Source organism: Juglans regia, chromosome 14, assembly GCF_001411555.2.
Source record: "Juglans regia cultivar Chandler chromosome 14, Walnut 2.0, whole genome shotgun sequence".
NCBI lineage: Eukaryota > Viridiplantae > Streptophyta > Magnoliopsida > Fagales > Juglandaceae > Juglans > Juglans regia.
In genome coordinates, this window is record NC_049914.1 from 17427130 (window position 1) to 17439896 (window position 12767).

General features: G+C 35.7%; 1 protein-coding gene across 1 annotated transcript; it reads right to left on the reverse strand.

The window, feature by feature from the left end:
* Positions 1–433: 433 nt before the first annotated feature.
* On the reverse strand, positions 434–2140 carry LOC109017565 (NAC domain-containing protein 1-like). Its single transcript, XM_018999796.1, has 3 exons — positions 1933–2140; positions 1134–1414; positions 434–1024 (listed from the first exon to the last, which is right to left on the reverse strand). The coding sequence occupies exons 1-3, from the start codon at positions 2138–2140 to the stop codon at positions 434–436; spliced, it is 1080 nt and encodes a 359-aa protein (XP_018855341.1).
* Between the last annotated feature and the right edge of the window lie 10627 nt (positions 2141–12767).

Below are 12767 nucleotides of genomic sequence, written 5' to 3' on the forward strand. Positions count from 1 at the left end.
GTATTCTGGTCCTGTTCTTGGAGTATTGTCTGCAATGTTATATGGATGGAGAGGCCGTGTCTGGAAGAAGGTAGCTCTCTCTAATATGCTTGGTTGTCATTGATTTTAGGGTGTATGATGTTTGAATAATGCTCATCATATCAGTTAAAGATCATAATCTTAGAGCTTGTAAGCTTTGGTTTTATTTCTGACATGTTTTTCATTTTTCTGTTTTCATCCAATGCTTAACATGAATGCAAGAGTTTTGCAACACATAGGGTTAATGACAATATCAATCGAAGTTTTATTGGGAATTAATAAAAACCATCTACATGAATCCGGTAGAAAATGTCAAGCAAATACATAAATTAAGCTGCCAAAACTAGCTAGATCATCATCCTATATAAATGTCAAGCCCAGTAATAATACTTGAGTTCCCTCATCAAGTTAAAGATCAGTCGTTAGACTCTTCACTGCCACCTTTATCATCAGGATTATTATTTGGGACACTATCCACATACGACTCTTGGTAAAAGCTATAACTACTAGGATCCAATTGAGATGGCAAACTCATCCACAGATCCTCTTGGAATTCACTCGGTTCATTCAGATAGTTAGACCCAAAGACTGTCTGATCTGTGGAATTATACGCCCAGTTGGACCATCCAATTGGTGGAACCATCGTGGCAGGAAGATCAATAGGACTTGCATAATTGAAGTAGCCATTGAAAGTAGCCCCAGTATCGAGAGCATGAGCGTTACTGCATTGAGCAGCAGATTCTGGCTGCTGGAACCCATTTTGGAAGGTACTGGCTGTGGTGATCTTCATATTATCCCAGGCACCTATTATTGGTACTTCAACATCAGCAATGGCGGCAGCTTCGAGATTTCCACAATTCATCTTATCTATATGCTCATCATCCCCCCCATCATAATCATCTAGCAGAGAAGTTGAACCAACCATCGCAGGAACGTTATCTTCAATTTGAATTTTGATTGATTTAACAGGTTTTTTATAAATCCTGCATAAGACCCAGTCATCCAACTGCATGGTACAAGATTTAGTGCTGATGATGGTCAGTTTTTGAGAATAGAATTAAAAGCCTTGAAACGAACATATATATTAATTAGTAAAAGGATGAAAAACTACATACCCTCATGCCATTTGAGCCTCTTTCGCTACATGGTGAATCCTCGACTCTAAATTCGTGCATAATCCAGTTGGTCTTTTTACCCTTTGGAGCCTTTCCTATATAAAAAACCAATGCCTTCCTATACCCAACTACGGTTCCCTTGGATTTGATTTTCCTATCAGCTCCCGTGGCTTTCCAATATCCATCACCAGCAGCTCGATTTGGCCGTCTTCCATTTCGATACTTTCGATCTCTTGGGGTGAAAATGTATAATTGATCTTCTTGATAATCCTTGTATTTTGCTTTTAATGGAAGAAATTCAAGTGTTACTTTCTAGTTCAACTTTTGATCTTTAATATGAAATAGTCTTAATTTAAGCTCAAAGTATGGAATGTCATGACTGTATGCAACACATGCAATATGCACTCACAAGCGAGATAATTAGTTCTACTTGATTAATTGCACATGATTCAGTCAAACAAAATGAAGCACTATCAAACGCAATGAATTAAACAAAATTGAAGCTGAACATGAGTCAGAGTTAGCAAGTTGAATACCATGAATATTTGTTTAATTTCATATATTTATTCTCTTCTAGTTTTGCTAAGTGCATTCAACAAGGAAAGAAGAAGAAGATGGTTGATATCAGGAATATTAGTTCCAAGAAAAACAAGCACATCAAGAAAATTAAGGTATCTGCACAATATCTACCATGATTCTCACATTCAGATTATAAATAATTAGCAAGAAACAAACTTTATATCATGCAAAGATATGTTCAAACCTCCACGATCAGTACAATAAAATCAGTACAAACTACCTGCAAGAAAATCTGGATTATGTGCATATAGGTTAACTTCCACGATTGTGTTAATTGGCAAGGGCTGGTTCCATACTTTCTTCTCCAAATAAAAGATGATTAGCTCTTCGTCTGTTGGGAGGAATCTGTACCCGGGAGGTTTGGAAAAAAATCCAGCTTGTTCCTTAATCTTGTTGTTGTTATTGAAATTGCCATTCTCAACCTCCATGGCACAAAGTAATTGCAGCAGACTCTTCTCTCTCTATAAATAAATGTATTTTTAATAGAGTGGTGCTAGCGCCAATAGTGTGTAATTCTTCTTTTTAAATATTTGAATCAATAGTCCACTTCTACCGATTTTTGAATCTTAGACTTATCCTTCGGTTTGGATTGTTTTTCCTTTTTTTTTTTTTTGGATACTTCCAGGATTTATCTTAAGAATATAACTGATCCATACTTCAAAAATTATATAATGATCAGTGACGACCTTGAGTATGTGCCCATATATAATTTTTTATATGGTGCCTATTCAGTTATTAACTACAATAAAATTAGATATAGAAAAAAGAAGATAAAACAGTAAAGAGTGCAGAATATGCTCAAATTATCATCAAGATAATGTCAACGTACAACGATTAATTCAATTTAACTTAAATTATTATTATCTTTTATCTGTAGATATGTATTACATTATTTCTAATATACTCATATAACAGAATGATTTGGATTCAAAAGTCCTCTCAACTAATCTCATCTAATTATTATAATTTTTTAAAATTTTTATATAAAATATAAAGAACAATTCAATTTTTTCAAATATAATAATAATAATAATAATAATAATAATAACAATAAAATAATATATTAATAATATTTTATTTAACTTTTAACTTTTATCTCAACTTACTATCTAAATCTCTTAAATTTTAGTTGGAAAAGAAAAAAAGTAAAATTATATATCTTGCAAATCAATAATTGTTAAATAGATAAACATTTTTTAAATTTTTGCATTTTGATATATATATATATATATATATATATAAACATAATTATTGGTATTACTTTACATAATAAATTATAGATTATGTAAAAAAAATGAATGAATAAAATATACTTTATTAGCATAATATTAATTCGGAACGTAATATATGTGCATATATTCTTTTGATCAGACTTTGACCAAATTATGACATTTAGTCATAGGATGCAATACTTGTGCATTTTATTATTGGCTCGAACCGAAAGGCAAAAAGGCCGAGATTTGTTAAGTATTGGTGGATACGACATGGCACAAACTGATAAAGCGATAACCATCGACTGATTCATTGATTAGCAAGATTGAACATCACCAAGAGCAACCAACATCATACTTCTTTATATTTATCTCTTTCATTTAAATTCAATCTTTATATTAAATTATCCATGCACTTTTTATATAATAATAAAATATTATTAAATTAATAATTTTTTACTTTATTTTTATCACATTATATAGTTCTACCAATTAAATGTTAATAATAATTATATTCTAATTAAATTAATATTAAAAAACTATATTTTCAAAAGTCATTTAATACTAATAACAAAAAATATTTGATTAAACTCATTTAAATTTCTTAATTACAAACGAAATAATATTTTTTATTAGAGTAAAAAATTAATATTTTAATATTTAATGAATCAACATAGTCTTCTATCTTTAATATTTAACAAGCAAAACCTACGTCACCAAAGTAGAAGAATGTGGGTGAAAGAGACTAGACTTGTTTATATTTGGAAAGATATTTTGGTTGTCACTTTTTTTATTCTCTTTAATTAGTACTGTTTGTTTTATATATTAGGTTTAATAACTTATCATCCGGTTAGAAAAGGTAAGCATAACTACTTAATTTATATTATTTGTGTGCCCATCACTAAATTCCTTTTAATTTTTTAACTCAATAAGTATTAATAAATGAGTATAAGTACTGTTGAGTCGGCGATAAAATTAAAACCTGGGGACTAAGTAATATTAATACATTTATAATTTCTTTAAAGTTATTTTACCACCCATTAAACAAATATCAGTTAGTTATGTAATTACGTTAAATTATTAAATATGAATCTTAATTTTACAAAGTTATTATTTTTATTTAATATAGAATTATAAAATAATCATAAATTAATATTTTTCAAAATCATGTATTCCTTATGATTGGCGGCATATCCGATATCTTAGAGAGATATGTTACCATGCAGTTATACTATTTTTTTTATTAAAAAATAAAAAATTAAAACACAAATAAAAAGTAGTAGAGGGAATCTAGAGTTTTGATCTTCTTGTGTTTGCGGATTTTATTTTATTTTAAATATATTTTTTATTTTTTAAAATCACATGACACTACAGTGCACGTGAATGCATGAGATAAAGTGAACAATATAACTGGAATGACATAGTAACAATACTCTATCTTCTATTAAGAGTTTCAAGCGGGAGAAGAAGGTAATAGGCAAATATATATCGCTATTAAGTTCATGTATCGACTACAATAAACCGACCTGACCCGAGTTTTGACGGGTTATTCCTGATCGGGTCTCCAACCCGACAAATCAACGGGTTTAATTTTTTGCTTCAACCCATCCTACAGTTCTTTCAGGTACAGAACTGAAAGAACCCCTTACAGGGTTCAGATGTTAGATCATGATAACTTGGAGATGGCCAAGTGCACAAAATGACAGTACTACCATAGAAATATAAAAAATTACTAAGAGTGATCTCAAAATCTGCTAGTGTCTTACTACCTCCACCCGTGCTGGGTCCATATATGCAAACAAGTTGCTGGTTTCAAGCGGAAGTCTAGTTAGCCAAGCAATTGCTCCTGAGCCATCTCCTATCGGAGAGCCCCTACCAAAAGTTGACAGCTAAAGGTTCTACACTTTTTTTTAAATGACACAACAGATTGCAAAACAAGATGAATTTAGAACCACCCAAGAGAATGACTGAACCATCATGGGGAGGCGGTAGACCATCCCAGAAGGGGTGGATCTGGAGACCCTAATGCCAGGGTGGCCACAGTGCACAGGGTGGTTGTCGGTCAGCCCACCCTACCCAGGGTGGTGTGTCATGGTTTTATTAGTGGGTGTAGAGGAGTGGTTTGTACTACCATGATTAAAGTTAATTTCTTCCAATTACGTACATTTTTAACATCATAATACAACTGTTTGCAAAGCAAAGCAACATCCAGACATATCTTTTTTTTTTATAATTAATAAAAGATTTTATTATCAAGACTAGGCACAGCCTAAGTACACGGGAAGTATACAAAGGAAATATATACCACACTCTAGAAGCAGGAAAAAGACTAAAACAGATTCAATACATTATCATCATCCCTTACAAAAATCCTAGCCCACAAACACAAAGTAAAAAAGAAAAAATTCCGAAGTTCTCCGAGAGAACGCTCTATATATTCAAAACATCTCTCATTTATTTCCAGCCAAATACACCACATTAAACATAAAGGAATCATATTCCATCTGGCAGCTACACATTTCCTTCCCTCAAAACCTCTCCAACATGCTAGAAGATCACAACTTCCTTTGGCATCACCCAATATAAACATGTCCAACTCAAAACCATATCACAAAAACTTTGCCACTACAATGAAGAAAGAGAAGATTTACAGATTCACCTTCCTTCTTACACATGATACACCAATCAGCAATGCACATACCGTGTTCTATAAGGTTATCCGTGGTCAAAACTTTCCCTAGAGCAACCACCCAACTGAACAACACCACCTTAGTAGGAGCCTTCACCCTCCAAATGATTTTCCAAGAGAAAGTACAACCAGAATAACAAGTCAGCACCTTATAAAAAGAACTAACAGAAAACCTAGACTTTCCAGCATGGTCCCACAGTAAACTGTCCTCTCTTCCCTGCATCACTTTTGAATTATAAATTCTTCCCAAAAAATCAGAAACATCATTCACTTCCCAGTCATTTACCTCTCTGATAAAATCAACATTCCACAGAATATTATTATCCATATGTTGGAAATAATCTGCCACACAGCATTTTGATCCCTTGCAATCCTACAAAGAAAGGGAAAATCAGATTTGAGAGCTGATTCCCCATACCAAATATCATGCCAAAAAAGAATCCTCTTCCCTTCCCCCAAGTTAAATGTAATATGTTTCGAAAACAACCCCCAACCTTTCCTAACGAACTTCCATAAATTCACCCCATACGCTCCTCTAACTTCATTAGAACACCAATCCCCTCACCCACTCTCATATTTTACAGCAACAACATTCTTCCATAAAGCATCTCTCTCTAAATGATATCTCCAAAGCCATTTCCCAAGAAGTGCTTTGTTAAACATCCTCAAATTTCTCACCCCCAATTCTCCAAAAGAAATTGATTGACAAACTTTGTTTCAACTAACCAAATGAAACTTTTTCTCCTCTCCTATACATCCCATAAGAAATTGCGATAAATTTTCTCAATTTTTTTTGCAACCCCTGCTAGCAAAGGGAAAATTGAAAGAAAATACATGGAGATTAAACAGCGTACTCTTTATCAAAGTAATCATCCCCCTTTAGACAAGTATAGCTTTTTCCATATAGCCAACCTTCTCTCGATCTTCTCAATCACCCCTTCTCATATGGAAGCGGATTTGTGAGAGGCACCCAACGGAAGACCAAGATACTTCAATGGCAACAAAGAAATCTTTCACTCCAAAATATTAGCCAAATCTGAAATATTTTCTATTGTACCCACTGGAACAATCTCAGACTTGTTAAGATTAATCCTTAGACCCGAGACAACTTCAAAACATAACAACAATGCTCTCAAAGATCGAAGATGTTCTTGATTAGGCTCACAAAAAATTAAAGTGTCATCGGCAAAGAGAAGATGAGATAATTTAATGCTATTCTGATCCTCATTTCCCACCTCAAGTATAGCCTAAGAATAGGCATAGCCCAAGTACACAGGATATATACAAAGGAAATACCTACTACACTCTAGAAAGCAGGAAAACTAAAACAAAAACAGATTTAGTACATTATCATTCCTTACGAAGATCTTAAAGATAAAATTCCGAAGATCTTCAAAAGAATGCTTTGTCTTCAAATTATCTCCCATTCATTTCCAGCCATAGACACCACATTAAACACAAAGGAATCATTCTCCACCTGGTAGCTACACATTTCCTTGCCTCAAAACCACACCAACATGCAAGAAGATCCACAACTTCCTTAGACATCAGCCAATATAAACTCGTCCGACCAATAACCTCATTCCACAAAGACTTTGCCACCTCACAATGTAAAAAAAAAAGATGATTTGCAGATTCGTCATCCTTCTTGCACATAACACACCAATCAACTATACACAAACCACGCTTTCTAAGGTTATCCACGGTCGATACTTTCCCTAGAGCAACCACCCTACTGAAGAACACCACCTTAGTAGATACCTTCACCCTCCAAATGCTTTTCCAGGGGAATACACAACCAAAATGACAATTATGCACATTATAAAAAGAACTAACTGAAAACCTGAAATTTCCAGCATAGTCCCACAATAGCTTGTCCTCTCTTCGCTGCATCACTTTTGAATTATAAATTCTTCCCAAAAAATCTGAAACAACATTCACTTCTCAATCATTTTCATCTCTAATAAAGTCAACATTCCATAGAATATTATTATCTGTAAATTGAAGATAATTTGCCATAGTAACATTTTGATCCCTTGCAATCCTATAAAGAGATGGAAAATCTGATTTGAGAGCTGATTCCTCACACCAAATGTCATGCCAAAAGAAAATCATCTTCCCTTTGCCCACCTTAAATTTAATATGTTTAGAAAACTTCCCCCAACCTTTCCTAATATTCTCCCATAAACTCACCCCAAACGCTCCTCTAACTTCATTAGAACACTAATCCCCCCACCCACTCCCATATTTAACAGCAACAACATTCCTCCATAAAGTATCTCTCTCTTCATGATATCTCCAAAGCCATTTTCCAAGAAGTGCTTTATTAAACAACCTCAAATTTCTCGCCCCCAATCCTCCACAAGAAACCGGTTGACAAACCCTATTCCAACTAACCAAATGAAACCTATTTTCCTCTCCTATTCCTCCCCATAAGAAATTACGATAAAGTTTCTCAATTGTTCTTGCTACTCCAGCTGGCAAAGGGAAAAGTGAAAGAAAATATGTAGGAAGATTAGACAACGTACTCTTTATCAAAGTAATTCTTCCCCCTTTAGAAAAATATAACTTCTTCCATCCAGTCGACCTTCTCTCGATCTTCTCAATCACCCCATCCCATATCAAAATAGATTTGTAAGAAGCACCCAAGGGAAGACCAAGATACTTCAGCAGCAATGAAGAAATCTTATACTCCAAAATTTTAACCAAATCTGAAATATTGCCTATTGCACCCACAAGTACAATTTCAAACTTGTTTAGGTTAATCCTTAGACCCGAGACAGTTTCAAAATATAACAAGGCTCTCAAAGTTCGAATATGTTCTTAGTTGGACTGCTTGAAAATCAAAGTGTCATCGGCAAGAAGAAGATGAGATAATTTAATGTTATTTCGTTCCACATTTCCCACCTCAAAACCTGACAAGTACCTTCCTTCTACCGCCGTTTCCAACATTCTACTCAACGCATCCATGACAAGGACAAAAAGAAAAGGAGATTGCGAATCTCCTTGTCTCAAACCACGTGAACTATTAAAAAACCCAACCGGGGTGCCATTCACCAAAATGGAAAATCTCGACGTCGAAATGCATTACTTGATCCACATACACAATTTCTCTCCAAAACCATATCTCCCAAGCAAATACAAGAGAAAATCCCAACTAACATGATCATATGCTTTTTCCATGTCCAATTTAATCAAAATTCCATATTCATTTGATTTAATTCTGATGTCCACATCCTCATTAGCAACTAAAACCGATTCAAGAATTTGTCTCCCTCTTACAAAGGCATTTTGAGATTTCGATATAATATTTACCAACACCACACTCATACAATTATCTAACACCTTAAAGATTATCTTGTATGCTCCATTCACCAAACTAATAGGCCAAAAATCCAGCATCTCCACAGCCCTTGGGAATGCGATAAATGTAGCATTGAAACTTTTTTCAAATTTCATAAATGTATAAAATTCAAGAAAAACCTTCATAATATCATCCCACACTATATCCCAACAAGATTGAAAAAAAGCCATTGAGAAACCATCCGGACCCGGAGCCTTATCCCTTGCCATTCCTCTAACCATATCAAGAACTTCATCCTCTTCAAAAGCTCTCTCTAACCATTCTGCACTTGCCTGATCAATGGAGTAAAAATTCAGTCCATTAAGCTTTTTTCTTCATGAGTATTCTTCCCTGAACAACTTCTCATAGAAATTGACAATGTGATCCTTAATGACCTCTTAATCTGAAATGATGATTTCACCATCATGAAGAGCCCCAATAACGTTATTTCTTCAATGAAAATTTGCCATACGGTGAAAAAACTTTATGCACTTGTCACCTTCCTTCAGCCAAAGGACCCGGGATTTCTGCCTCCAAGAGATTTCCTCCATTAAAATGATCTTCTCTAATTCATTCACCACCACTTTTTTTTCTCTCCAAATTCCTCACCGGACATGTCCCCTAGCAGCTCCCTTTCCTCCAAACTCTTCAACTGCTGCAACAAAAGTTTCCATTTATTTTTTGTGTTCCCAACCTCCTCAACATTCCACTTCTTCAAATACGTTTTTAATGCTTTTAAGTTTACTAGCCAGTACAAAGCTCAGAGTACCAGAAAGAGTACGAAGACCACCACCTCACCCTATCCACAAAACCTTCAACATCCAACCGCATATTTTCAAATTTAAAATACCTTAGCCCTCTAAAAATGCCCCCACTCTCCAGCATAATAGGATAATGGTCAGAACGCATTCTCGGTGACCTTTTCTGCCTCAAATCAAGAAAACAAACCTCCCAAGAAACTAAAACCAAAAATCTGTCCAGCCTAGACCATGCCCTTCCATTGGACCACGTAAAATCCCCACTAACCAGGGTAAATCGATCAAACCAAGCTCAAAAATCAGATCTGAAAAAGCATTCATGGCATGAGAGAGATAATTATCCCCCACTCGCTCGCTAGGGAACCGTGTAATGTTGAAATCCCCTCCAAAACAACAAAGAACATCCCAACAGCAGTAAACACCCGCCATTTCATCCCATAAAATACTCCTACTATTATCCACATTAGGACCATAAATCCTCGCAAAAGCCCATCCATCATCCACAATTTTTAATCAACAAGCAACCATAAACTCTCCCACATAATTATATACCATCTCCACTAACCTCCTATTCCCCATAACAATAATACCACCCGAAGCCCCTTTCGAAACTAATTCAACCCATCCCACACATTGACAACTCTGTAAACTGTTCACAATTGTTTAATTAACCAACTTCAGCTTGGCTTCTTGGAAACAAATAAAATCATCACTCCACTTTCGAATCATATTCTTTACCCGACGACGTTTTCAAAAGGCATTCAACCCCCTCACATTCCAAGAGATGATTGTTGGTTTCATTGGTAACTATAAATAATCCTATCCTTGCCTTTATTTCTAAGGCACTTCCTCCCTTTGTATTATAATTAATAGAGCACGATAACCTCTTCAATTCCCTCTCCTTCTTTAGAGCAGATCTAGCCAATGAAGGTTGACCAACCTCTATAGCCATTAGAAGTGTTCTAAATTGTTCCTCAAATCCGACATGAGATTCCCACACAATCCTTGATTTCATCCACTTTCCTCATCACCCTATCAGATGAAGAATTGGGCCCATCAATTTCAAGAAGGATAGAACACAACGGATTTGGGTCCATTTCTTCATCAGACTCCCTTAGCTCTCCTGACTCACTTGCCTTTGCTTCCTCCTCCCCTCCAAGAACCATCTGCAGCTCAGAGTTAAGCCTTTGGGTGCAAGGCAACCCAGAAACAAACTCCTCAATGGACCCAATGACATTACCACTCATTTCCACATCTCCCTCCACCACTTCCATGGTTCCACCCCCTCTGAAGCCCTCTCAGTCCCTCCAAAACATAGCTTAGTAGGAGCCAGTAACATCTGAGAAGAGAACCTCCCAACACCGAGATGAGAATCTCCCATTAGAAACTCAAGCTCAAAGAAAGGCAACAAACTACCCTTCGTCGGAGTTGAACTCACCACCTGAATACCCTTAAGAGGGATCGACTACCACCGTCGTCCCTTTCTGTGAAGAAATCGCAACCTCCTGTGCCGTTGAGGGTTTAATCTGGGTCTCCTCAGAGTTTTGATTCTCAGATCTGAGTAAATGAAGAGTTGTCGTAGGATAAGCCCCCGTCGAAGAGCCTTTCAAGGACTCGCCTACTGCTGACGACCTTGTATGTGACGTTGAAGTGCCTGTCAGAGCCACCAAGCCCATGGGCTGTGCCTCCACTCCCCTTGGGCTTTTGGAGCCATGTATTTCAAGTAAGGGCTTTGCCCTCCAATGATCAGACCTGTTTGTTGGGCCTCGATCATGCCCATCTGCTGTCTTAACTTTAAAACCCTCAGGCCCATACTGCAACTCCCCCATCCTTTTTCCTTCTTCCTTATCCGTTGAATTTAACACCTTTCGAAGATGTATAAAAAATCATCTTATTTCTGGAATCCCATTCATTGGGGACAACTCTGTTTTCAGAAACTAAGACAGAGTTCCCAAAATCAACCATCTCTCTTATTAATCTCACAAAACCTACCCAACCACCCACTTTCCTCCCTTCTAGAATCACTATGATTCCATTCCCAGTAACAATGCCAAACTCAATCAGCTTCACAAATCTGCCAAATGCGTTTTGAAACTTTTGGACCATAAAAACTTTATTACCTTCATTTTTTCTTTTTTTTTTTTTCTGAAAAGAATCTTTATTGCCCGATAACCTTAGACAGTCCTCCACCACCTTTGACATCCAAATAACCATTCCTCTACTGACATGAAGGGATTTAGACATTTTCCTACTCCTCTCAGTAATACAAAAAAAGTTACCACCTTTCCTACTAAACACAAACCTCTTAGCTTCAATGCAAAATCTACGATCCATCTTTCAACAAACTAAAGATAAAACTAAAAGAAGAAAAAAGAAAAATGGAACACGAATCAGGGAAGCAATGAAATATTAAGGATTGTCCCCGACGAGGAGCGCTAGGAATGGAAGATGAAAGGTCATACTGAGAGAGAGAGAGAGAGAGAGAGAGAGAGAGAGAGAGAGAATTTTTTCCAATAAAGAAAACGGACTATTCCTCTAGTGGAGCTATTAACTCTTCATTATTTACTCCTTTGGCTTCCTCATTTCTTATCTATTCTACTTTGAACTCTTTGTATTCTTACCAGTTAATTTTGATGTGTGTTGAGATATAAAAATTGTTATCCCTCAAGATTATAAGAACAATTTTATATTTTAGACTATTTGTGATAGAAATTATAGACAATCAATGCGCATAGTAAGCTAGTTATTCCCGCTCATGGCGCTGGTCGATGATTAGTTTAACTAATTTCAAGGTTTGCAAAGCATTTTTAGTGCATGTCTCCTTTGCCACCACTTGCTTCTGCACGTGCCATAGTTATTAAAATCATACTGACCAGTGGTTGGGTGCTTGGTTTCAGTTTAAACCTGAGTTTGAGTGACAAAAGTCGATACGGCTAAGCTACAAGAGCTTCTTTTGCAAGAAACACTTTTATTATTATTAGCTTTTTATTTATGATTAATACAACACAGAAGATATTTCTAGTTTAAAGGCTCATCAATTACACTGGTTGTATT